The sequence below is a fragment of the Heterocephalus glaber genome, unplaced genomic scaffold, assembly GCF_053883595.1.
Source record: "Heterocephalus glaber isolate CG9 unplaced genomic scaffold, H.glaber_assembly_v1.0 deba00001687, whole genome shotgun sequence".
Classification (NCBI taxonomy): domain Eukaryota; kingdom Metazoa; phylum Chordata; class Mammalia; order Rodentia; family Bathyergidae; genus Heterocephalus; species Heterocephalus glaber.
Genome location: NW_028258412.1, coordinates 4,234,178 through 4,260,319, shown reverse-complemented (window position 1 = coordinate 4,260,319; position 26,142 = coordinate 4,234,178). Strand labels below are relative to the sequence as shown.

General features: G+C 37.3%; 2 protein-coding genes and 1 pseudogene across 5 annotated transcripts in view; 1 reads left to right on the top strand and 2 right to left on the bottom strand.

The window, feature by feature from the left end:
• Positions 1–621: 621 nt before the first annotated feature.
• LOC147821942 (uncharacterized) lies at positions 622–3,999 on the bottom strand. The gene is made up of 4 exons (XM_087198636.1): positions 3,749–3,999; positions 2,905–3,061; positions 1,598–1,666; positions 622–1,042 (listed from the first exon to the last, which is right to left on the bottom strand). Exons 1-3 carry the CDS (start codon positions 3,997–3,999, stop codon positions 1,604–1,606), a joined length of 471 nt encoding a protein of 156 aa, XP_087054762.1. The 3' UTR covers positions 622–1,042; positions 1,598–1,603.
• Positions 3,974–26,142, top strand: part of Pitpnb (phosphatidylinositol transfer protein beta) — an 80,759-nt gene continuing 58,590 nt past the window's right edge. For all 4 annotated transcript variants that reach the window (XM_087198500.1, XM_004843360.4, XM_004843361.4 and 1 more), the window contains exons 1-6: positions 3,974–4,107; positions 8,572–8,602; positions 11,737–11,882; positions 23,226–23,317; positions 23,985–23,992; positions 24,481–24,555. In XM_087198500.1, coding sequence (XP_087054626.1) covers positions 4,088–4,107; positions 8,572–8,602; positions 11,737–11,882; positions 23,226–23,317; positions 23,985–23,992; positions 24,481–24,555 — 372 coding nt within the window. In that variant the 5' untranslated portion in view covers positions 3,974–4,087. The remainder of the gene's footprint in view (positions 4,108–8,571; positions 8,603–11,736; positions 11,883–23,225; positions 23,318–23,984; positions 23,993–24,480; positions 24,556–26,142) is intronic.
• On the bottom strand, positions 8,907–9,009 carry LOC147821941 (U2 spliceosomal RNA; annotated as a pseudogene).

Sequence of the window (26,142 nt, the reverse complement as noted above, 5' to 3'; positions counted from 1 at the left end):
CCAATAAATTTTCCTACTCTTAACCTGTTGTTCCCTAGAATTCATTCTTCAATTTTGGGGAACATGAACTTGGTATATCTGACATCTAGCAAGTTGGGAGTTGTATTTTCCCCCTTTATTAATAAGATTTATTACTGCACGAATAAAGACCCAATGGCTGAGTTCCAGGATATATTTCTAAATTCAAGGTGTAAGACATCTTTGCATCTATCAAGGCATATATTTTTATACCATATTTGGAAGGTTTACTTGGCATATATTGCTGAAAGCTTCAACAGCCACGAAATGATGCAAGTTGTTCATCAAACTGTCATGTATTTGGACACTGTATAAATTATTTGACAGTTCAAAACAAGGCTTTCAAAAAGTGAGTGACTAGCAGCCATATTGTCAGATTTTTTTTTCTTTCTTGGCAGGTCTTTTTGTTGTCAAAACATAGGCAATTTTGAAGGAAACCAAATCTGAGTGTCATTATTGTTCTAAAAATCTCAACACCACATTTGTCTCTTCTCCACAAATCCTTTAGATTCTGACAATTAGAATGGTAAAGTCTTGCTATGAAGGCTTTTAGTTCACATAGTGAGATGTCATGATAAATATATTTTTGAATACTGATATTGATCCAAATAGAATGTTTAACTTTATTTCATTATTAGTGTATTTCAAAACATCAGGTAGCATATCGTCTGTTACAAACAATTTCCAGCATTGAATTGCAGTGCTGGCATTCTGTCCAACAGGTTTCACCCCTGGCAAGAACCAAATAACATTTTCTGACCTAGTTCTAACATTGGATTGTTCAGGTATACATGACTATCTTGTAGCATTTTTACTAGTCAAATATTTATTTATATTACTGCTTCCTCATCTGAATCAAGGTCTTCATTCTATACTTCTGTATCTGTCATATCTTGCTAACTTCTTCAGCTTACATTATCGAAGTTATCATTGGTAGCCAAGTCACTGGATTACTCACTTTCAACCTCCTCCCAAAGTTGTAAAAGCAGATTTTCCTGTGATATTGTGTTGAATTGGGTTAATTCTATAAAAAATAAATTATTTAATAAAAAAATTATCAATACACAAAAAGGTAACACAACACAAAAAATGGGTAAAATGCACCAGTTTACATTTTGACACACGTGCATATACCTTGTTATTCGTAGTACTGAGTGGGTGAATGCAAAGATTACTTACTGTATTACTCCAGCACAGCTACTGAGATGCAGAGCTGGGTACCTTGATGCTAAAGTTCATATTTTCACTAAAAAATATGCTATTGGGCCGGGGATTTAGCTCAGCAGCGCTGCACCTGCCTTGCAAGCTCAAGGTCCTGAGTTCAATCCCTGGCACCAAAAAAAGAAAGAAAGAAAAGAAAAGAAAAGAAAGAAAGAAAGAAAAAGAAAGAAAGATAGAAAGATAGATATGCTATGGGGGTCTGCAACCCAATATGAGGAACTGTATTAATAGATCAGTGTGCAATTGCCTAGCTTTCTTGTAAATCATTTCCTCAGACATGCTGTCACCTGCTGTTTTTCACTAATTCATATGCAAAGCAATTTTTCAATTTCTTCCAATGTCTGTGAATGTTACTTACTTTACTTTAGAAACAACTGGTGATCTCTTTCTTATTTTTCACGGTGGTTGGGATTATCGTTCTGGGCATCTTGAACAGAAGAGCAAGATCAGTCACACTTTTACCACTCCTATACTTAGTTATGATCTTCTTTTCAAAAGTTGCTCTTATTAACTACTTTTTTGGCTTAGTAGTATCCCTCTTAATCTTTTTTGTGACCTATGATTAGCACAGAAGTACAAGATAGTAATGATAAACATGTGAGAGTCCTGCACTGTTCCTAAGCTGTGAGACTGACACATGGACCAGTTTGATGAAAACAGAAGCACACCAAGTGGCAAGTGAAGGAACAGCTCTTGTCAGGTGGTGTGACACAGGAGTTCTAGCAAGTGCAACAAGTTCTAAGCAAGTGCCAAATTTTTCTCATCAAAATGCCAGAATACTGTGTTTGAGGTATTCTGAAGCCAAGTACCAAAGTATGACTGTATTGCAAAAGTGCACATACACTTTCAATCCAGAATGTCTGTCTGTGTGCACACAAAAACCTCCTACATATCAAATAAAAATTTTTAAAAGAATAAAGATTAAAAACACGGCCAGTAAGAGATGCAAAGATTTTAATCATACAAGGAAATGCAATGAACATGTAAGACAGAATTTTTTTTTCTTTGAGACAGGGTCTTGCTTTGTAGTTCAGGGTAACCCTGAACTATGTAGCCCAACCTGGTCTTGAACTCGCAGCAATGGTCCTGCCTCAGCCTTCCAAGTGCTGGGATCACAGGTATGTACTACCACACCCAGCCTACACATGTACCATGTTTTTGGGTTTTTTTTCCTGGTACTGGGAATTGAACTCAGGACCTTGTGCTTGCCAGGTAGGTGGGGCGCCACTGAGCTACAACCCTGGCCCGTAAGACAGCATTTTAAAGTTAATAAAGTGGCAAAAAATAAAAGCTGACAATGCTAAATATTGGTGACAACACAGAACTGTAATCTGTATTATGCACTGTAGGTAAAGGATAAATTATTACAGCCAGTATGAATACATACAAGCATATATACCCATATGTATGAATTTTTACTTTATACACTTAGGATAATGATTAAAGGTAGTAATTACCTTGAGATTTATCATTTTAAATTACTGTTCCTGCTCTCTGAAAATTTTTAAATGGTTCCCATTCGCTGAAAAACCTATTATAGGCATAGGTGCTTTATGTACTTAACATTTCATTCATTAAAACAAATCTGGTGTAGATATCAGTCTCCTTTTTTTGATGTGTAATTCCAGTCTCTGAGAGATTGTCATTTGCTTAAGACATCTGTACCTTTAAGTGGAAAAGCCAGGATTCAGGCCCAGGTCTTCCAACTCTGTCTCTCCCACAGTGGTACAATATTATGATATACATCCTGATGTTTAACCCAACTGAAGCACTCTTGGGAATATGTCTAGTTTTCCTGGAAATAGTCTCAATCAAGATCATCCTGTAATGGGGGGGAAGGAAAAAAAGAATGGAAAAATGCAGAGTAAGCAAGACCTCTCCTGCAAAAAAAAAAAAAAAAAAGTAATTTCACCAACTCACAAGTTCCCCCGGGGAGTCCCTGCCCCCCAAAAATCTTTGGTTCCCAAGTTAAGAATATCTACTTTCTAGGGTTAAAAAACAGGCTAGGTTCAATGACAGAATGTAAAAGAGTTTCAAATTTCTTTGGCCAGAGTTGCTGTATCAACCAATACATAAAATGTTATACAGTGCTTGTGTTCAGAAATCTTTTGGTTTGCCTTAGTAAAACCGATGATTTTTTTTCCTATAATGAGCTCTCCACTCCAAAACCACATATAAGGAAAATAATGAAATCAATGGTTATGAGACTAGTAGAATTAATTTGATTCAACTGATCTTGAGGGCAAAGGCTACCTATGTTGGGTATGAAGATGGAGGATAAGAAACTAAAAAGATTAGGCCTAAAAACACAGCTTCTGGCCTTCAATAACTTGTTTCCGTGGAATTTGAGGTGACAGAACCAGGAAGGGTAACAGAATTCGGAGTCGTCGGCTTCCAGAACCCGTGAGAACTCCGAGTCGGTCTAGAGGAAAGGTTTCTTCTCAAAGTTGTGAGAGTACAATACTGGCCCCCACCTACCGCCCTCCAGGGAACGGACTGGAACACTCGCCGGAAAGTGTAGGCTTCATAGATGCTCAGAGGAACCCAGGCTGAAGGGAGGAGCCATGGGAAGCCGTCGGAAGTGAGCGCGCCGAGATTCGTAGCGCCGGCGAGCCGCGCAGGTGCAGTAGAGACCTCCTGCGTTTGGGTGGGGCTGGAACTGGGCATAGCTAGGCCCCTCTGGCGCGCTGACGCGACGGGTCGCGGTGTGGACGCGCAGGCGCAGCGGTGACTGAAGGGTAGATAGGCGGGGCCGCGCATGCGTCTGGAGTGTTGGTAGCGGCGGCGGCGGCAGCGGCAGCGGGAGCAGTAGCAGCGGCAGCGGCAGTTGTGAGGGGGTTCTAGGAAGATGGTGGTGATTAAAGAATTGTGAGTGCGTCGGTGGGCGCGGGCGGGAGTGTAAAACGACGGTGGTAGAAGATTCACTGGCTGAAAAGTGGCAGAATGTTCCTAAAACTGAGTGCCTCAGGCCGGTCGCTTCCTGCGCTCGACCCCCTCCCCCCGGCAAGTACCCCGGGCCACTCGAGGACCCCGCGCGGCGCCCAAGAACCCCAGGCGTTGCCATGGTAACAGCCGTCCTCTTTGGGGTGCAGGCTGCTGGGTCCCAGCGTGTGGCTTGGGAAGGTGCGGCCGGGAGTTTCCGCCGGGACCCACCTCTTCCCCTGCCCCTTCCCCCCCCCCCCCCCCGTCTGGGCCCACCTTCAGGTCCGCCGGTGGGACCCAGCCGTAATCCCAGACGGGGGAGGCGCGGTGGTCTGACTGTGATTTGTGGTCTGGGGTGGAGCCTTGTATACCGCGGGAGATGGGATTGTCAGGTAAAGGCAGCTCTGGTGTCAGGATGTTGGCGCCCTAAAGTTCCAACTGGAGCCGGGATCCCGCAGAACTCGCGCTTCCCTGGGATGCTCAGTTGATTTGACAGTAGAGCCGTCTCCTTACCCCGAATCTCAGTTCCCGCATCTTTAAGATGAGGCGATTTTCGGGGCCCCAACTAGTTCACAGGGTTGCGGTGAGTTGCTAGACACTTGGACGACAGACCGGCAAAGTAATTTTCTTGAAGCTTTTCTCATCACAGGACGTCTGGTTGGCAGTGTCCCGGTGTCACACCTGGTTCTTGTCCTCAGTATCTCTTGGGTAACTAGGGATTTTTAGAATAGCCTGTTTTTTTTTTTTTCGTCCCAAGTTGTTTCTCATTTCAAATTCTTAAATAGAAAGTTCCTTGGTCTAATTTAGCTGTCTCCAGACACTTTATTTTTATGAATTTTGTTTGTTTGTTTTGAGACAGGGTTTCATTATGTAGCTCAGGCTGGCCTTGAACTTGAGGCAATCCTGCCTCAGCCTCCCAAGTAGTGGGATTACAAATGTGCTCCACCGAGCCGGGCCAGACACCTTATTATTTTCCCTGTTATCGTCCATAGCCAGGTATGTTGAGCACTCCTATAAACTCAGCGAGACAGGAGAATGACAAATTCAAGCATAGCCTGGGCAACTTAGTGATTTACCCAAAAAAAGAAAAGTCATTCAAGCACTTTTTGGCTTAAAACCACCTGCAAAACCTTACATATTTTTTTTCTGCTCTGATCTCATTTACTACTTTTCTTTTGCCCATGAAAGCCTCTTTTTTTTTTTTTTAAACTGTTCCTCCACTACTCTACAAATATGTAAGCTCAATTTAGGGCCTTTCACTTTGTTTTTGTTCTGTCTGAAGCGCTGTTTCTCAGCTCACCAACTCTGCTCCTTCCAGGTCTTTGCTCTTGTTTCACCTTCTCAGGGAATTTCTGTTCTCCCAGCTGTAGTCTCTACTACCTGTAAGCTCTATGAATTTGCCCATGTTGCTCACTGTTCTGTTTTTCACTTTCAGAGTAGTCCTTTGCACATAAACATTAGTTAGATAAATTCATGAAAAAATTACAGCGTTTGCCAGTGACAGATCCTGGGAAAGGACATATTTTTGCCTTTTGCTGCGAAGTTTTGCAATTAAAGCTTGTTTATAGTACTGAACTTTGGGTTTCTATAATTTTTTTCTTCCAAATCTTTTATAACAATGTATCATGCAAGTATCATTTATTACTCTACTGCCTATCTTATGTATATAGTGGCAGATGTTAAGACTAATGGAGGAGTTAAGATGGGTGGAAATGAACTTGGCCCAAGCCACATAGCCAGAATTAAGAGAACTGATTTTTGATCAGATATCTAGACATTTTTATTAGAGTTAACTTTTTCCCTCCAAAAATGTGAATTAAGTGTTCAACAGGTACCTTTGTCTGCTGTGTAGTAGTATCAAGCTAACTCATGGAAAACAGTACCCACTGGGAATTTGCTTTTTTTTTTTCTGTGCGGGGGATTGAACTTGGGACCTTGTACTTGCAAGGCAGGCAGCAAAACCACTGAGCTAAATTCCTTGTCCTGCACACCATGCTTTTTGCAAACCTTTACCTTCATTATGTAAATTTAAGTGTACTGAGGTAACAAGTGTTGAGGTATGCCTAAAGTTTAATTTTTCCTAAGGATGGTACATTGTTTCTTTTTATTATTCCTTTTGTGTGTCTCTCAGATACGTTTTTTCCTCTCAGACTTTTTTTCAGGTGGAAGCTGTTTTTAACTTAAGTGTTTCCAGTGTCTAGTACAGTGTTTGGTCTAGAATTGTGTAAATACTCAGTGGTATTGAATTAAAAAACTATTCCTTCAACTCTCCATTTAACTTTCTAAGATTATTTTTGGTCAGGAGTGAATAGGTCATTCCTATATGAAGATGCTGGTAAACCAAAAAACCTTGGCAAATGCTTGTTTTATAAAATTTCATCCACTTTTAATTAAAAGGTTAAAAAGTGAGAGGAGGCAAATTCCTTTTCATTTTATTACTTACACAGTACATGAATTAACTATTGAGGACTTTGTAGCTGGTTCCATTTGGAAAGATATTTTAATAAGGTTTTTCAGAGCAGATTGTAAATTTTCACATGACTCCTTTGAAAGACGAGTATTGCTATTAGCTTAATGATAGAAAAATCAAAACCTGTTCCTTTTCTATTTACTTTTTACTAAGTAAATCTTGAAGTTATTTGACTCATCTTCCTCAATGTCTAATCACTTTCCTTTTGTGAAGTTTCTCTGAAAGTGTTAAACAAAAATGGAGATCTTACTGCTAGTGAGCATTTTATAAATTCTCAGCTGTGATTCTTTGGTTTTGTGAAACTTTAGGGAAAACTTCTTTCTACTTCCTTCCTCTCTACAGTTCCACATTTTGGGTCAGGCCTTTATTAATCCTTGAAGAGCCTCCTTAAAGACTTCTTATTCTCCTTCTCATTGTTTCTGACTACCTACAGATATGTTCTTTAGTAGTTATGTCATTTAGCTCTTGGAACAAACTTTCTAATTAATAAATTTCATACCACTGTTTTCAAGCCCTGAAAACGTGTCCCAACTTGTATCTTTCTAGTGTCTCCTCTCTCTGTTTATGTCTCCTTTACTAAGACATCAAAACTGCCCTGAGGGACAGCTAAAATGATTAGGAATTTTTAGCTCTGGAGGGACAACAAACTTGTTCTTTGTGAGAATAGATATTAACTATGTGTTTTAGGGATATTCATCATTTTTAGGTGAACATTCAGTCAGATATTTGAGAATAAAAGGAGAAAGGTGGAGAGTGCAGCTGAAACGTAAACTAAATGTAATGTTTTGGGTTAATTATCTTGTTTCACATTTTTATAGAGAAAATTAACCAAGATTGTCTATGTTGAAAAGATTGTTGGTAATACAAACAATAAACTAAATGTCTCTTGCTTTAGAGAAGAGTAAAAAGAGAGAGGGCAGCTGAAGGAAAGAAAAATTGGAATGAATAAAACCATTGGGAATTTTCTACAAAATGAGGATTGAGATGACTGTGAGGTTGTTTTTGTTCCCCCTTTCCTTTTAAAAGTCTAAGAAGGACTGAGGTGGGGGGGGAGAGTATGCTATCTTGGAACCTAGCTATTATAAAACAGTTGATACATAGTTGTTATATGGGAGAGGCCTTGATTTTTTTGAAATTTATGGTAAAAATAAGTTAAAAGATTTTTATGTTAAAACCTGGAGCTAAAATGCAGTATTCTGATAAAATAATCACAGTATTTTTTTGGATTCATCTATATTTTGGGTAAAATGAAAGTATCCTTTTGATGTGTTCAGTAATGTATTCTTTTGGACAGGATCAAACACATATCACCTTTATACCGATTCTGTACTGGAAAAGGTTACTGTATTTGTATGGGTCCAGGTAGTTTCCTTAAAGTTTTTTAATTCTAAAGGAGTCCTATTTACTACCTTATTAGATTTCAATACTTTGGTAGTAGAGGAACAGTTTGGAGAAGTATTTGTTCATGAAATTCAAGATGTGTATTCTGTGAAAAGTTATCATTTAAAAAATGCATAGCATATAGGTTGGTGAATATAGTCATACTAAACATTTCATGAGGACAACTAATTAGCCAGCCTGCAAATAATGCATTCTGTACCCTGCAATTTTAAGTGATGAGTTTTGTTTTGTTTTGTTTTCCATTTCTTTATTCCTCACAAGAATTGCTGCAACTGCATCTTTGGGGACCTGGTACGATGATGTTCAATGCAAATTGTGCTCCAGGAATTGTAGTTTTATTTTTACAGTTTAAAAACCCTTGCTACAAATGTAGGCGTTTGGGCATTGGAAAGACTTCTTCCATAAATGACATTCTTTTGTCTTCAGATTTAAGAGTTCTGTCAGTGGTATCATTGGAATTAAACTATAAACTCCTTTATGTCTAAAGATACATATTTTAAGGCCATTTCATATGTAATATATATTTTTTGTCTTTTCAGCCGTGTGGTTTTGCCATGTTCTGTTCAGGAGGTAAGTCTTTCTTGCTCCTGCAACATTTTATTGGTATAATTTACTTCATTGTGTTCATCTGAACATGTCTTTGTAGTATTTATTTTTTCAGCACATCAAAGATAATAAATGACAAATGAATTTGTTATTTTGCCTTGTTTTGGAAAAGCTTAAAGAATATAATTTAACCAGTGCAGGACCTCTTTCTGTACCATCCCAGAGAAATGAGACTCCAGCCTAAACTTAAGTACCTTTTCAGCTGTTTAGGGAAGTAATTTCCTGTACTGTGGGATAGTATATGTGTGTGTATATGTGTGTGTGTGTGTGTGTGTGTGTATATAAAATTTTAATTTTATGAGTACTGTAGGATGTTTTTAAACTGATAACAGATTCTACACTTGATCTTAGCCAAAAGGCTGAGAAGCGATATGTAAGATATTTTTAAGCATTTGTCTTTAAGCCAGAATCTGCTTTCCTATACTGCTTGGATATTGCTGATACTTTATTTCACTTGAGCAATAGGAATTAGGCCTGCTCTGTCTTACCTGTTGTAACCCTTTGGGTTTCTTATGGTAGCCCTTTCTGCCAACTCCTGTACCCCTCAAGACCTTTCATTCCATTTTAAAAAGTCACGGTGTTAAATGTTTCCAACCCCTTCATTTGTCCTTGTATACCATACCAGGACCTCTAGACTTCTTCACCATCTAACCTAATCACTACATGTGCTATAGTTGTCACTTTGAAAACAGTATTCCAGACATGTTCTAACACATAACTGTGAGAGTTTATTGTCTATTTGATCTGCTCATGATGTAGAAATACATCACCTATAGAGAATCTGTGTCTTGTACTTGTAGGATAGCCAAAAATGAGGATAAAAGTAGAAAAGCTGGTGGAGAAAGTAAGACACAGTGAAGAACTCATAAAACCCTCTGGGCCCTTTGTAACTTGCATGCAGCTCTTACCAGTTATCTGGTTTTCCTAGAGCTGACAGTAGATCAAAAGCAGTGAATTGGAAGTAAGACAAAATAAACTGATAACCTAAGAAGCGACAGCTGACAGAAGACAGGGAAAATGCAGAAACTAAAAAGGAGTAAAACTGTCTGGCACTCTTTAGTGTAGACTTGGACAAAGCTGTATGTATCTCAATAATGCCTGAGGTTTCACTGTATTACAACACACTAGACACAGACCAGGCACCCTGTTCTTTACTGTATTTGCACAATTGATTGTTTAAACTCCTGTGTGGAACTTGACATTGTTAGATTTTTTTTTTTTTTTTTTTTTTTTCATTTTGGTTTTAGCTGGTTGGATCAGCTTTTGAAGTCTTTGAGTCTTGGTATTTTCACCCAAATAATCTTTTTTTTTTTTTCTGGTACTGGGAATCAAACTTAGGACTGTGTGCTTGCCAGGTAGGTGCGGCACCACTGAGTTACATTCCCAGCCCTCACCCAAATAATCTTAGCTTTTTTTTTTTGGTACCGGGGATCGAACTCGGGACCTTGCGCTTGCGAGACAGGCGCTGAAACCACTGAGCTAAATCCCCAGCTCTATAGCTTTTTGTTATATCAAGATTTAATAAGCATGCATCCTGTCTCTAAATTATTTTTAGAAGAGAAAAGCCTAGTAGCATGCCACAAATTATCAGTTCACTAGCAACTTTTTTGAATACAGTTGTTTAGATATTTCCATGTGAATTTTTGTTACTGTGTTCCTGATCAAGACCAAATTTAACTTTTGGTTTAGGAACATTTTAGTCTTTTAAAATATGACAGTATTAAAAAGTATATTTTGAAGGACTTAAGCATCATGACATTACTAGACCAACTCTAGTGTGGGGTCATGGAAAACCTCTAAAAGAGGAAACAGCTTTCAGACACTTATTTGGGGGAGCACTTAAGATATTTGTTTGGTCCCAGCTCCTAAATCCTTCCAAATTGAGTATGATTATATGTTTTTAAAAATAAAATTTCCCTGAAAGTTAGCATCCTATCTCTGTGAGCTTTTTACATCTGAATATTTCCTGAGCTTATGGTGACCTTCATTTTTTTTTCAAAAATTTTTAAGACAGTCAGGTGGCATAGACTTGTAATTATAATACAAAAGCAGGGCGATCGCAAATTCAAGCCCAGCCTGGGCAGTTTAGCAATCTAGTAAGGCTCTGTCTCAAAATAAAAAGGGCTGGGATATAGCATAGTGTGAAGGCTCTGGATTCAATCCCCAGTACCAAAAAAAGTTGGTTTTGAATTATAAGTTCTTAGAGGTAGTTTTTATGGTTTTTCTTTGCATATATATTTATAAAGAAGAAAGATACTTTTTAGGTTGTCTTCATTGAAAGAAAGAAGTTTTGTTAAATTTGAAGAGATTGGAGATAGTACCAGGGTTTGGTCATGAAACAAATTAGACTATGGGAACTTTGCTTTACCTGTTGAGAACTGCAGGTGGTATAGAACAATACTGAGTACTGGTGCATACTGCTGAGAATTTGGTTCATTTTAAATGAAATAGATATGGCTGTCAGCAATTTCCTGCCTTTTATGATAATATTTGTATACTTACAATACTTTAAAAAGTTTATGTTTACTGAAGAACTTTGTTAAAAAGTTCTGATCCTGGGTACTCAGTGCTGTTTGGGTTTAGCTGGGCAAGGGCCAAATTGGGCATATCATATATAAATCTTAAGGTTTACTAAAATTTTTCTGTTACAGTTCTTTGGATCTGCAGGCTTTTATTATACTTTATTTCCTTCCTATTTATTAATAAGATCAAAATTCTGGTTGCTCAGTTTTAATTGACAAAGTGACAGTTGTATTCTTGCTATGCCTTCCTCAAAATATTGTGAATCTGAGATAATAGAAGTGAAAATAACTTGGGAAGTACAGATGTGCCTTGTTCAAAAATTGAACCAAGTGTCAGGAAGTTTTCTTGATGAATGGATAACATATATTAAAGCAACAGAATATTTTAATTAAAGCTGTATGATCTGGTGTTTGTCTTTTTAAACATTCTAACTTGAGTCATGTTTTCATATAGAACATAGTTGCTGAACGGTTTGGATATTTACTTTTGTATATCTTCTATATTAAGATTTTAGCATAGAAAATTTCTGTAGTTACTACTGACTTGTTAAAATTCTGTGTTCTTCAAAATTTCAGTATCAGGTTGGACAGCTTTACTCTGTTGCAGAGGCTAGTAAGAATGAGACTGGTGGTGGTGAAGGAATTGAAGTCTTAAAGAATGAACCTTATGAGAAGGATGGAGAAAAGGGACAATTTACACACAAAATTTATCACCTAAAGAGGTAAGTGTTCATATTTGATGCATAGTCATTATATTAAATAATTACCATGACTAATGAGCTTATTAAGCATGTAATGTCTATCTTACTAGTAGAAAAGCTGAGGTATATTTTTTTATTTCAGTGTGGTATGTGTGTTAATTTGTTGCGAGGACATCCCCCCCACTGGTTATCCTTAAATTATAAAAGAAATGTATCTGTGTATAATAAAAGTTCAGGCACCAGAGAAGTCTGTAAAATAAAAACTTGGTCTTCACCGTTTGTCATCAAACACCCGTAACCAGTGAAACACTAGAAATAGTTAAGGGATTACCCTCCTGGATCATTTTCTGTACATGTACAAAGATTTTGAAAAATAAGCATATAGAGAGTTGTGTCACTCGTGTCTTTTTTTTTTTTTTTTGGTACCTAGGATCAAACTTGGGACCTTGCGTTTGCAAGGCAGGCGACGGAACCACTGAGCTAAATCCCTGGCCACTTGTGTCTTTTTGAATGTTCTACAAATGAACTCATACTGTACAGTTTACTTTATTTTTCATGCAAGGATATATCATGAATATCCTCCATATTTTTATTTAATATCTATGTGATTCTTTTTAAAGCTGAGTAAAAGTTTTAGTTTGGACATAGCGTAGTTTACTTAAGCATTCTCTAAATGGTAGGTTTTCTTAAGGATTTTAAGTATTTTCTTTTTCTTTTTTTTTTTTTTTTTTAGGATTTTAAGTATTTTCCAGTGTCTTTTACAAATACTTTTTCTCTGAACTTGGTTGTACATGTCTTTTTGCCTTAGATAAATTTTTCTAGGAGAATTTAATAAAAGGATTGGTGGGAGGACATGTTAATTTTAATTTTGATATTACTGGCACATTACCCTCCAAGAGTTTGATAGTGTTCATTTTTTCCATATTTTTTTTTTAATTTTTGCTTAATTTCATAGGCAGAAAATACCATCTTAATTAAATTTGTATTTCTTGGTGAGGTTGCATGTCTTTTAGTGCTAACTGGACATTTGACTTTATCTGTGACCTTACTATTCAAATGTGTCGTCTTTTTTTGTTGTTGTTGTTGTTGAGTTCTTGTGCATAGTCTCTGAAGTTCTTTGCCATAAACATTAAATAGAAAATGCATACCAATATTTCTCTAAGGGCCAGTGACCAGCAATGGTTTTCAAGAGTATGCTTTGTCATCATTAGTCTCCTAGTTTATTAAGACTTAGAGGGAATCTCTGTTCTTCTTATTAAAGTAAATCATATTCATATTAATAGTGTCTTAAAGTTGTAGATCAGTTGTGGTGATTAGTATTTTTCATATTTTCTTGGTTTTACTCTACTGCTTATAAGACCTTAAATTTTATCATTGTTTTCTGCATTTCCTTGGTTCTCTTTTATGTTTTGCTTAAGAAGTACAAGTGTCAATTGAGATAAAATTTTGACGTTTTAGATGGCACAGTCTGTATAATATTGACAGTATTGAATTTACTTTTGTATATTCAGCTTTCTTTTTCTAAAGTTTATTTACCCATTAATTGAATTCTGCTGACACAAAAGTTCTTATTTAAACATTAAACTCTTTCTGGGAGTTATAAAATAAACCAAAAAGTTTGACATGTAAAATTTTCTACTGCCTATGATACCCTTTTTAGATAATATTCTGTATATGAATAAACTTTTGAATAGATTCATAATCTCTGACATCTAAGAGTTGGAATATTGGGGAAATGTTTAATATTACACAGAGAGATTATAAGTAATACATATGTACATAATGTGTTTTGAGCTTTTACAAAACCTAATAGCTTTTTAAAAATCTAATAAAGCTGGGTGCAGTGGTATACACCTGTAATCAATCTCAGCTACTAAGGAGGCCGAGGCAGGAGAATCACAAACTAATTAGAATAAATTCTAGAAAGAGATTCACTAAAATGTTAAGAATGTTTATCCTTGGTGGTGGGAGAATAATCAGTTTAAAACTTTTACTCTAAAATTAACAGTAAAAATTGTTACTCTTCTATATTTAGTTTTTATAAGAAAAACTTTTCATTATCATTTTTGAAATATTTGATTTAGGTAACACTGCAGCCATAAGTAATGAAATTCTTCAGTTGAAAAAGACTATAAATATGGTTACTCCAAGTGATATTCTTACTGGAGAATTTGGGCTAGAGGCTCTAAATTCTACTTTTAGGCTTTTAGTGGATTAAATAAAGGAATATCTTTTTTTGTTCGTTTGTTTGATTTTTTTTGATTGTTTTGAGACAGGGTCTTGCTGTGTAGCCCAGGCTGGCCTCAGAGTCACTGTATAGCCCAGGCTGGCCTTGAACTCACAGTGATCCTCCTGCCTCAGCCTCCAGAGTGCTGGGATTACATGTGTGTACCACCACACCCCCACCACACCCAGCAATAAGGGAAAATCTTGCTTTTCTAAAGGCTAGCCTTCCTGTACACTTGGGCTTCTGGAATAGCTTCTTTATTTCTAGATGGAGCTGAAATCATTCCACAGGAGAGGAGCCTTTGCTTTTACCTCTTCTGTGCACTCTTATCTCATTACAGTCTTGAGAAATAGGCAGTATGTACAATGTACATGAGACTATACTAAGGTACAGATTTACGCAAGGTCGCACAGCTAATAAATAGCAGAATAGTGACAGAGATATGATTACTCTGATTTCTACTTCTCTTTTAGGCATAATAGGCAGCCCCAGCTGTCTAATAAGCACCACGTAGAACTCAGCACAGTCTCTTATGAGAAGGAACAGAGGAGAACTGATTGGATGGTGATGGCTATTTGATCCCCTGCCAAGAAAAGATGGCACTGTGGACAGAAAGAAGCATGAGACAGGCGAGGGAAAAAGTGAAAAGTATGGCAGTAGTAGGTCTCAGGTAGTGTGACAAATAGTAATCACTCAGTAATGAGAAACTGCCAAAAACCTGTCCTCTTATTACAATACACAGATCAGCTGTTGATCTAGTCTAGGAAGAAGAATGGCAGTTGGAGTAAGGGCAAGCAAATATGTACACTCAAATTCATCAGTGTTAAGTATAAAGCATATTAGCTGCAGTATAACTATTATTAAAGGCAAAAAGTCATTAGTGCTAAGGGCTAAGTTAGCTGTAAGTAGTTCTAGGGTAAGCCTGGTGGTGCTCCTCTTTCAGACATCAGTTTCTTCAAAGATAGATAACAAGTTAGCTTGCTGAAGATTTGCCAGCTGTCTCTAGAGAGTTTTATAGTGCTGTCTGAGAAAGTTAAATCTTTGTCCTTAATATATATTTCCTTTTCTAGCATTACTAAATTAGTTAATCCAAGTTGTGTGCACTGCCCTTGGAAATACCAGTAGAATTGTGAAATTGGCTAAGGCCACCAACATCTTATTTTACATTTGAGATGTTTGAAATTCAGAGTTTCACTTTATTCAGTGGTAAACAGTCTTTGGAGTCCCAGGCCAGTGTACTTTTCCATTTCTGTAGAAACACTTCTTGGTAAGGTGTATACACATAATCTCAACCAGAAGGTTGAGAAACAATCTTGGGAAGGTTTTAGTGAAACCCCGAAATTAGTGACTGCAGGGAGTGTCTATTCAAGTGTCTATTTTCCTCAAATCTTAAGTAGCTGGCCTCTGTCTCACTGCTGTTTGGTAGTAGAGATAGGACATGAACCCAGACAGGCATTGTGACTGTAGAACCTGCTCTCTTAAGCACTTTGCTGTATTCCTGTTCCCTGTCGAAAGTTGGAATATTTTCCCATTCCTAAAGTGAGCTCCTGAGAAATTCTCCAGAATCACAAGTTTTGCCATATCTAATTTTTCCTGTCTTTAAAGTCTTATGTATTCCAAAATAAATTTAAGATACTCAAGATTATTCACATTCTCCTAATTATTATACCTCCATCCAGAATAAAAACCTTTGGCTCTAAACAAGCCATTCTCTTTTCTGTTTTCTAAAAGTAACTTACCCTAGCTTTTATCCAGCCCTCTGAACTTTTTTTCTTCTGATGTTCAGACCTTTTCTAATCTGCTTGGTGTTCTGAGCTGTGCATACATTCTTTGGGTACTTGAATGCATATTGACCTTTCTTATTCAACTCATTATTTTTTGTTCCTTCTACTCATTTTAGCATCTGATCAGGTGTTTTTTCCCTAAATGTACATATTTGTCATCTTATATCCTGTTTTCCACAGAAATTGTTTCTTTATTTAACGTGCATTTAGTGAATGCTGATGAGGGAGGAGGAAGTTTACTAGGTAGAGATTTTTTTTTTTTTTGAGACAGGGTCTCATGTAGTTCAGGCAAGTCTTGAACTCAGGGTGGTCCTCCTGCTTCAGCCTCCTGAGTGCTGAGATTATATGTACCGCCACCCCTGCCACTAGGCAGAGAATTTTGAAGCAAGACAAGGAAGTCTGTTGCAATTTTTGAGATGGTTATTTCAGAGAAAAGCTTTTAGCTCTCCTGAAACCTCCCTGTATGTGCCCACTGACAGTGCTTCTTGTTAGATTTTTGTGTTCTCGCTTCTTGTGGGAAGTCAGTTTTATTCTTTTTTCAGTCCTTATGAGCATTACTCCTTTACCATCTTCAGTCAGACCAGGATGATGGAGTTTGTGATGGCTTGCCAGTGCCAAAGTGGCCTTCCTTGTTTTCCAAAGGTTGAAACACCAGATGTTTTATTGAAAATTGTTTTAAAATTTCATGTGGCTCAAGGTAAGAGTTCATTTTTGTAAGCAAAAAAGATTCATTTGCCAGGAATTTAAGCTATATTTTAAAATAAGTTCAAGTCACTTAAAAATGCAAAGATGGGTTATATATTATGTTTCACATTCAGTGAGCATCTTGTACAAGTGAGAAATTCATAAATATTAGCCAAATACCATAATTCATTCTTGACTTGAAAACTGGCTATCACATACACACACACACACCCTTTTTTTCTTTGTAGGTAGTTCAGTTTTAAATTTTACACAGTTCAGGCCAAGCCCATGGTGGTGCACGCCTGTAATCCCAGCACATGGGAGGCTGAGGCAGGAGGATCGCCTTGAGTTAAAGGGAAGCCTGAACTACATAGCTAGACCTTGTCTCAAAAAAAAATTTTTTTGGGCCGGGGATTTAGCTCAGTGGTTTTGCTGCCTGCTGCGCAAGCGCAAGGACCCGAGTTTGATTCCTGATACCAAAAAAAAAACAAACAAAAAAATTTTTTTTACACAGTTCAGAGTTTTCTGATTTTAGTGGTTCTATTCAGAAGATGCCAAAATATTTTCTGGACTACATTGTTTTCTCTATGATGTACTTCATTTTTCATTAATATTCTCTTCTGTTGGGTGAAAAATACTTTCTTGCTCTGTTTTTGTAATTCTTCCATGTTTTAGAGTCTTGTGTCTCCCAGAAATTAACTAACTTGTGTCTGGTTATTTTACTCTCTCCCCACAAATCCAGATTTTAAATCATTTTTGTCCCCTTATGGTTCTCTTATTTCTTTTTTCCAATCTCCAGTGCTATTATGTTGATCTAAGTTATCATCCTCTCTCAAATTCCACAAGTAGCTTCTATACTGACACCTATCTATCTTATAATATTGGGCCAGGGATTTAGCTCAGTGGTTTCACTGCCTGCTGCGCAAGTGCAAGGACCCGAGTTTGATCCCCAGTACCAAAAAAAAAGAAATATTAAACATATCTTATAATATTGAGGTATACATCCCTAAAGTTTATCTTTTTAAAGTATATGGTTTAGTGGCTTTTAATATATTCAGAGTCATGCAGTTGTAATGGCTGTCTCATTTCAGAACATTTTCAACAACTCGAAATCTGTTCCCATCAGCAGTAGTTCCCCACCCCCCACCCCATCCCCAATCATACTGTATGGCCCTTTGTGATTGATTCCTTTCACTTAGCTTAGTATTTTCAAGTTATCCACATTGAAGTACATAAAGAACTTTTTTGTTACTGAATAAAGTTCTGTTACATGAAAAGGTCACATTTTGTGTATCAGTTGTTGAATATTTGCACTGTTTCCATTTTTTGGCCATTGTGAATAATGCTGCTGTGAACATTCATGTGTAAGGTTCTGAGTGAACATTAGTCTTTACTTTTCTGGGGTATATCTCTATATCTAGGTATAGATAAACATGCCAGGGGGTTGGGGGAGAAATACCAGTCAGCAAATGAAATTGCTAGGTCATATGATAGCTCTGTGTTTATAGCCTTTTCAGGGGATGCCTATTTTTCAGATCCCTGCATCAGTTTGCATTGTCATCAGCAGTATATAAAGCTTCCAGCTTCTCCACATCCTCACCAGCGCTTATTATTTTTCCTTTAGATTGCAGCCATTTGTATGTGTATGTGTGTCTAAAATGGTGTCATTCTGGTTTTGAGTTGAATTTTCTTCATGATTGATGATATTGCGCATCTTTGTGGTTAATGACATCTACGTTTATAGTTGGAGAGTATATGAATCTTTTTTTTTTTTGAGACAGGGTCTTACTATAAGTTTAGGCTGGCCTGGAACTCTGGGTATCCTCCTACCTCAGCCTCCCAAGTTCTGTGATTACAGGTGTGCACCACCACATCCAGCTAAATCTTTTAACCATTTTTGTTTCCTTTATTATTGTACTGTAAGAGTTCTTTATATATTCTGGATATTAATCCCTTACCAGATGTGTGATTTGCACATTTACATTTTTCACCTATTCTGTGAATTATCTTTTCACTTTCTTGACAGTATCTTTTAAAGGAAAAGTTAGAAGTAATTTTGATGAAGTCCAGTTTGCCAGTTTTTTCTTTCTTTTTTTTATGCTTTTGGTGTTCTATCTAATGTCCTAGTCACTTTATCTCTGGGACACAATACCTGACACCCGACTACTTAAGGTTTAAGTTTCAGTTCATAGTTGGCTGGCTCCAGGCAGAAACAGCATGGCACAAGGGTTTGTTGGAGGAAAGCTGCTCACATCAGGTCTGTTAGGAAGCAGGGAGGAAGAAGAACGCAGGGCACATGCCCAGTGATCTGCCCTTTCTTACCAGACCCCACCTCCCAGCAGAACACTCAGATGCTGAAACATGGTGAATTTAGCCAGTGATAAGGAGTGTGGTACCCACATGATCAAGTCAACTTCATAAAGCCCCACTTTTCACATGAGGCTTTAGGGGGAATTCTTGTTTTTTGGTACCGGGGATTGAACTTAGGACCTTGAGCTTGAGAAGCAGCCGGTGGCACCACTGAGGTAAAAAATCCCAGGTACCTTGGGAATTCTTGATCTAAGCTGTAACATAGTTTTTAAGAAACTTACTTATTCCAAGGTCATAAAGATTTATATCTATGTTTTCTTCTTATTTTATAGTATTTTCATATTTAAGTCTTACCCATTTTGAATTAATTTTTGCCACCATCCATTCTTGTTCATTGTAATTTTCCACAAACCCTTGGGATGATTTTAGTACTTTTATCAGGTTGTATCATTCCCTTCATAAAACCTTCAGTGGCTTCTCATCATACAAAAAATGAAATTCATTCTCTGGTCTGTAAGGCAGGCCTGGCCCCATGTCATCTGTCTTTCTCTCCATACCTTACCAACTGGCCTTTTACTTTCATCACTGCAGTCTAGTCCTGTTGGCCAGGCCTTTTGCTATCTTGCCCTCTGGCCACATTGTTTCCTCTGCCTGCTTGCTGTGATGTCCTCTGCCTCCACTCCCTTTGATGACCACTGTAATGTTATTTTCTCAGGGTCCTTTTCTCATCACCCTTGCCCCACTGACTTGCTTAGTAGTCTGTTCCTTATTTCATTGCATTGTATTTCATTGCATTGTAGGAGAGGTAAAAATTTTTGCCTCTGTTGTGTACTAGTCATTCCTGTTTCCTTCCTGCAAGGGAAGAACTGGGTAGGAATTGTCCATTTGTTCACCATTATTTTCATAGCCTCTATCACAATGGACACACTCAGTAAATACTTGAATGAATAATACAATGACGTGCCCAATGTATTTAAGGTATATTTCACTTGATTACCAAGGGAAAGATTCATTGCTTCATTTATGACAGGTTAATTTTGTCTTTAAAGTTTTCCCTATATTTTTCTACATTGTGATATTTTGATATCCACATAGAATGGAAAAGGGTAGAAAAATGGAACTTTCAACACTTTCACTTACTGTTCACAGATAGATATAACAATTTCAAGAGAAAAATGCAGTTTGGAATGATTTGCCAAGGTATTGTTTATCTCGGATCGGATTTTAAAAAAGGAATGTTCTAGGTCAAGTTTAGTATACCTTATGGTCATTTATTATTTATTTTTAAAGCTGTATAAGCCCTTATTTTTCCTATACAGCCGTGACAGAGTTGCCTTGCCTCAAAACAAACACCCATTGTTACATTGAAGTGAGATCTTAGTAGTATCTCCTCTCAACACAGTGGAATCAAACACTGGTAGAATTGTATCCTGTAGTTAAATATTCTTAGAGTGCATTGGGAGTCAGGTAGGAGAAGGGTTATGTATTCTTAAAAAGCCTTGACACCTTTGGGCATGTTGGTGTGTATGAGGGTCACTCTTCAACACCTTCATTACCTTGAAGGAAGTGCTGTGATAAATGTTGGTTTATCATGAGAGAACACCATTTTGTGAATAGTTTGTGGGAAGAGAGAATGTCCTTTACCTGTGTTAATTTTTGAAGGCCTAGCTTTATTTTGTAAATTCATTTTATATTTGTCCCTTTTCTGAGGCTTGCCAAGCTTCCAAAACACCATGTCCTGCATTGTTGTAACTTCCTGAGCAGTACTGAGATGCAAAAATGATACATAATATTGTTTTCAATCATATATAAATGGCACACCTGAATTGCCTTGGTAGGAATATATTAAGAGTAGCAATATATTAATGAAAATTTCTATCCTTTATGGTAAGTTTGAAATTAAGTTTTCCTTTATGTATTTTTGCCAAGTTTACTCATTTACTTAGATTCATTGAGGAGAGGTATATTTGTTAATATTCTGATGTTAAATGTAAAAAAACGTAAGTTTGAAAAAGAAAAAAAAAAGCCGAAAGAGTTGGACTTTAATTCTAAGTCAAAACAAAAGTGAAATATTGGAATTCACAGGTTAGAAAAAGTATCCTGATAATAAGATAGTAGGCAGTGAAATCAAGTTGAAGAAATATTAAAGCTTTCCTGTAGATATGCTTCCTACTGTTGGCCTTTACTAACTGTCTCTCCCCGCCCTCCCCCTTGACTTAACAAAGTTAGGACATTTTCACTTCAGAACATTTGTAAGCATTGAAGTCTTTCACTATAAGGCAGTGAAAATATGTTTCTGAGCAAACATAGCTGCATAGTTGTTTTTGGTCTACCTTTTCTGAGTTATTCAGCTGAACTACTGATAGATGTTTGTCATTCTCTCAGATGAATCAGCAATCTTGTAGCATGTGTTCAGTTACCTGTGTTATTGTATTGTACCTTAATTCCACCTCACTCATATTTAAAGAGATGTAGGTTCTAGTTCTTTAGCAATGTGAGAAGGCTTTGGTGCTGGATGTTCTTTGACTTCTAAGGTAATACTATTTTCGGTCATCTTGGCTTCATATTTCTGAAGTTTGAATCATTCCTCAATTTGAAAAGAACAAATCATCAAAGAATTGGCCCTCCTCATTATTATGTTTGAAGGATATGAAGGCACGTGTAAACAAACATCTTTATGCCCCTGGAATCTCACTTGCACTGCCATATGTAATAGTACGTTAACTTTTCTTTTACTGTGATATAATTTGCCAGAATACTAAAATTTGCAAACTGTTCATGCATTCTTATGTACCATGGGCCAAATGTGTGAGAACTGGAAGGAAAAGATTGTCTACACCACCTCCTCTTCACAGCTGCCGCACAGCTGTCTGGCTGGTGTGAGGTTCCTCACCATGTACCTTGCTTAGTCTCCAAACTTCAACATAGTAGTTCTGGCCAACTCTGTAATCTCAGTTCAGAGCTAGAAGACTTTACTGTGCTCCATATTTTCTTAGTTTGTTCCTTCTCTTGCTGAAGCAGTTGTTAAATATTTAAAGAAAGCATGTGAATATACCTAGCTTCATGTCGGTTTATAATTTAAAATTAGTACCATCTTTTGAGCTCTTACTGTATTGCATGATGCACTAGATACATTATGGATTTTTAGGTGATTCAATTCTTTCAGTAACTGGGATAGGTATTACAAACTCTATTCAGCACATTGGAGGTTCAGAAGAGTCAAGTAATAGGCCCAGGGTCTTATAGCTTCTAAGTGGTGATGTTGGGATATAAGTCAAGTTTGTGTGAAGCTACTCTGTTGACAATAGGCTCCATTCAGTAAAAGCATTCATTTTGAAGACTAGCAAGACTGATTTTTCTGTTTATTTGTTAATGTAGTGTTTTCATGATATATTGGTAGATATGTTTTTGTCTGTTGGATTTGCTCCTTTTAGGAATTTGCACAAGCTTACTGAAAACGGTATTAATCATGTATTTAACCCTTCTTTTGGTCATACTTAAGGCAATGAGTAACAGTCATTGCTTATACTACCTGAAGAATTTTATACTTGGGATATGCTTCGATTTTTCATTTTCTACACCATCATTTACATCGTCACTTGTTTTGGTCTGTTCTGTAAAATATATTAAAAGTACATCAGAAGAGATATTCTCTCTTCTCGGGCTTATTTTGCTTTATGAAACTGCATAATGTAGTCTTATCTACATAAGAGAACTACTATCTTGTATTAATGTCAGGCTTGGTAGCTTTAGTCAACTCCTAGTTTTCACTTTAGGGGATAAGATCAGAAGCCTCTAAGAAACAATTGTTTTTAGGCTGGGGATGTAGCTCAGCAGCACAGCACCTGCCTGGCAAGTGGGAGGTCCTGAGTTCGAGTGTGAGTACCAAAAAATTTATTATTTCTGTAAAAAAGCACCTTCTATATAATTAAACTTTCTTTTTTTTTTTGGTATTGGGGATCGAACACGGGTCCTTGCGCTTGCGCAGCAGGCGGCCAAACCACTGAGCTAAATCCCCGGCCCTAAACTTTCTTAACTAGATTTTTAACATTAATTTTCCACTTAATACTTTGGGATTGAAATAAAACTTCATAATATAGACATGGTGGTGCACGCCTGTAATCCCAGCACTCAGAAGGCTGAGCCAGGAGGATCACCTTGAGTTCAAAGCCAGCCTGGGCTACATGGTTCGTTCATGGCTAGCCTGAATTACAAAGTAAGACCCTGTCTCCAAAAAAAATCAAGTCTTGAATACTTTACAAACTTAGAACATGATCACATTTCATAATAGTATTATATCACTCATTTCAACAAAAAATTGCTGGTATCATTGAAAATATGTCCAATCTCTCTTCACAGCAAAGTTCCTACATTCGTGAGGATGATTGCTCCCGAAGGCTCCTTGGTATTTCATGAGAAAGCCTGGAATTCATATCCCTACTGTAGAACAAGTAAGCCTGATCCTCAGCAGCCATTTTACCCTTTAGCTCCAGGATAAGGAGAGTGACTTCTGGTGCTAAGGCCTTTAAGCTTAAGGGGTACTCTAAGCATGGCCTTGGATGGGTTCTTGGATAGTCACTGCTTTAGTGATGGCAGAGGAGTGGATGCATTGGGGTTCTCCTTGAGAACTTTGTGAAGGGGATGGGTTCGTTCCCAGATAACAGCCACATTTGAGTCCCCCTTGACTTTGCTGGCTCAAGAGTGAGCACATGAATATAGAAATCATACGTAAAGGCCATCTGTACTTAAAAGTACCTTCTGTTGTACTTGCAACAATATTTTACTTATATTCCCACATGGTAGGGGAGGGATGTAACATATCTAAACAGTTTCCTGTTATTTGCTAAATTAACTTTATAAATGGTGTTTTGTTTCTGTGGTACTATTCTCTTTAGCATTATTAAAGTTTGATTATTCTCCATATTTTGTTGGGATTCTAATGTAAAGTATCCAGTGGTGTTACTTATGTAGAAACTATTTTGAAGGCTAAGCTACTAAATGTTCTGTGTTTTCAGGTAGGTTAGTCTTTGTGACATAAAATATTGGGACAGATTATTTTAACTCCAATTAATCTGAAAATTTTCCTGTTTTATTGCCTGCCTCTCCATTATGCCTCAGTTGTAACGGTGAGTAAAACTATTTTTGTCAAATACTCCTCATCTTTAAACTTTGTTCTACACAGTAATTATTTTCAACCATTCTTGGCTTTTTTTATTAAAATTACCCACTGCTGCATGCCTCCTGTGCTCTCCGCCAGTCCATACTCCATGAGTTCTCAGAGTTCATGGACTTTTTCCAGCCTTGTCTCAAAATCTCCTTATTGATTTTACTTTGCTTTTCCTACTTTATATGCTAGGTTTGGTGACCAAACCTCACAGATTCTTTATTAGCTGTGTATGCTGCATGACAAGTAGGATTATTTAAATTGTTTAAAAGCATGCAGCATTTAGTTTTCTTGACAAGTCTGTAAAAACTACCTCATGACTGTGTCACTTAAAGAGAGGCCTGTTTGTAGAATCAGAGCCTGCATGCTTGTGCTGGGAATCCTTCTGCAGACACCAGCCCCTCAGAACTGGGGAAGATCACTTTCCTTTTCCTATTGTGTTTTCTGCAGAATGAATATATGAAAGATGACTTCTTCATTAAAATTGAAACATGGCACAAACCAGACTTGGGAACATTAGAAAATGTAAGTTTGAACCCTACGCTTTCAGTGTGAAATCTCCTGCAAACAGGGATTGTTATAGGTAGCAAACATGGCACAAACTAGACTTGGGAATGTTAGCAAAGTGATGTAATGTTAATTAGATTAGCACCTGGTCACATCAAGCTGTGGCATATTGATTTGAAGTGAGGCAAATAAGGCAGCCAGACACAAATGTGCTTTCCTTCTCTGCTCCCTTGCCTTGGCACTTGAGTGAACTTTGGTGAGATTGTTATTTTATTTTATTGTTTGTTTGTTTGTTTGTTTTTGGTACCAGGAATCAAACTCGGGACCTTGTGCTTGCTAGGCAGGCAACGCACCACTGAGCCAAATCCCTGGCCTGAGATTGCCGTTTTAATCAGCAACTCTTATCTGGAACAGGGAGAGTATGGAACATAGATAATCTCCAGCCCAATTTTAGCCATTACTTTTAGGTTGTTTCATCTCTGTATTTGCCAGAGCTGTTGTCCATACCATAACAGGATTGCTTTTATTTTCACCTTCATTCCAGTTTGCTGGGATAGGGGTTGAAGTCAGAGAAATGACATTATCTGGGACTCAAAGAAATGTAATCATTAAGGATTATTGGGGAACTTGGGAAGGTGTCTGCCTTACTTTGATGCCCTTGGCTTGGTGGTTCTCAAAAGTGTCCCTGGAGGAATAGTAGCACATGTGGGTACTTGTTAGAAATGCAGTCAGTACTTAGGGACCACCCCAGAACTACTGAATCAGAATTTCTGGGGGTGGGGCTCAGCACGGTCTGTTTTCTCGTGTAAGTTCCAGTTTGAGATCTACTATTCCAAATTTAGGATAGACTGTAACAGGAATATAAGTTAATGATTATGGTAAATTTTAACTGTTCTTTTACTGTGCTTTTTTTTATGATAATAAAATTTTATTAAAGGTAGGAAAAGAAACAGGCTTTGTAGATCGAGTTTGGGCCAAGTAAAAGGAAAAGAAGTACACCCTACAGCAGACCACCATGGAAGAGTGAACATAGGGACTAAATTTATTGTGCTGTTTTGTTTTTGATGCCAGTTAGTAGAACTTTCACATTTTTAATTTTCAGTACTTGAGTTTTCTTTTCAGTGATCATTTAATGTTTTATGGTTTTTTTTTAGTAATTCTCTAAATTTTAGGGTCTAAGGAGTTGATAGATTTTAACCCATGTATGTATGAGTTAATCTGCCATTTCTAGCTTTCAAGTAGGCATATCTGTTGGCAGTTTTTAAACAACTCTTAATCGGCTCATAGAGTTTCAGAAATAAATGATTGACCAACATGAAGTATTGAGTTGACATCACACTGCAAATGAATAGCTTTAGGATGATCAAATTCTTTTTCTTTGAGACAGTCTTGCTATGTAGTTCACTCCGACCTTGAACTCACTTTCCTAGGCGGGCCTCAAACTTCCAGTGATCCCCTTGCTTCAGCCTCCTAAGTTCTAGGATTATAAGCATGTGCCACCATGCCTGGCTCAAATTCAAAAAATTTGTAATTTAGCTACATATCATATGACTTGAAGTCTAAATGATACCTTATGTTAGTGTAGTGTCTGCAGGTTATGAGGAC

What these genes read in the sequence shown, in the direction of transcription:
- LOC147821942 (XM_087198636.1), bottom strand. Translation starts at nt 3,999, where the DNA reads ATGCGCGGCCCCGCCTATCTACCCTTCAGTCACCGCTGCGCCTGCGCG. An exon ending in TATGAAGCCTACACTTTCCG is followed by an intron (nt 3,062 to 3,748) that starts GCGAGTGTTCCA and finishes CCCCCATTACAG; the next exon opens with GATGATCTTGATTGAGACTA. An exon ending in CCTGGCTTTTCCACTTAAAG is followed by an intron (nt 1,667 to 2,904) that starts GTACAGATGTCT and finishes CTTCTGTTCAAG; the next exon opens with ATGCCCAGAACGATAATCCC.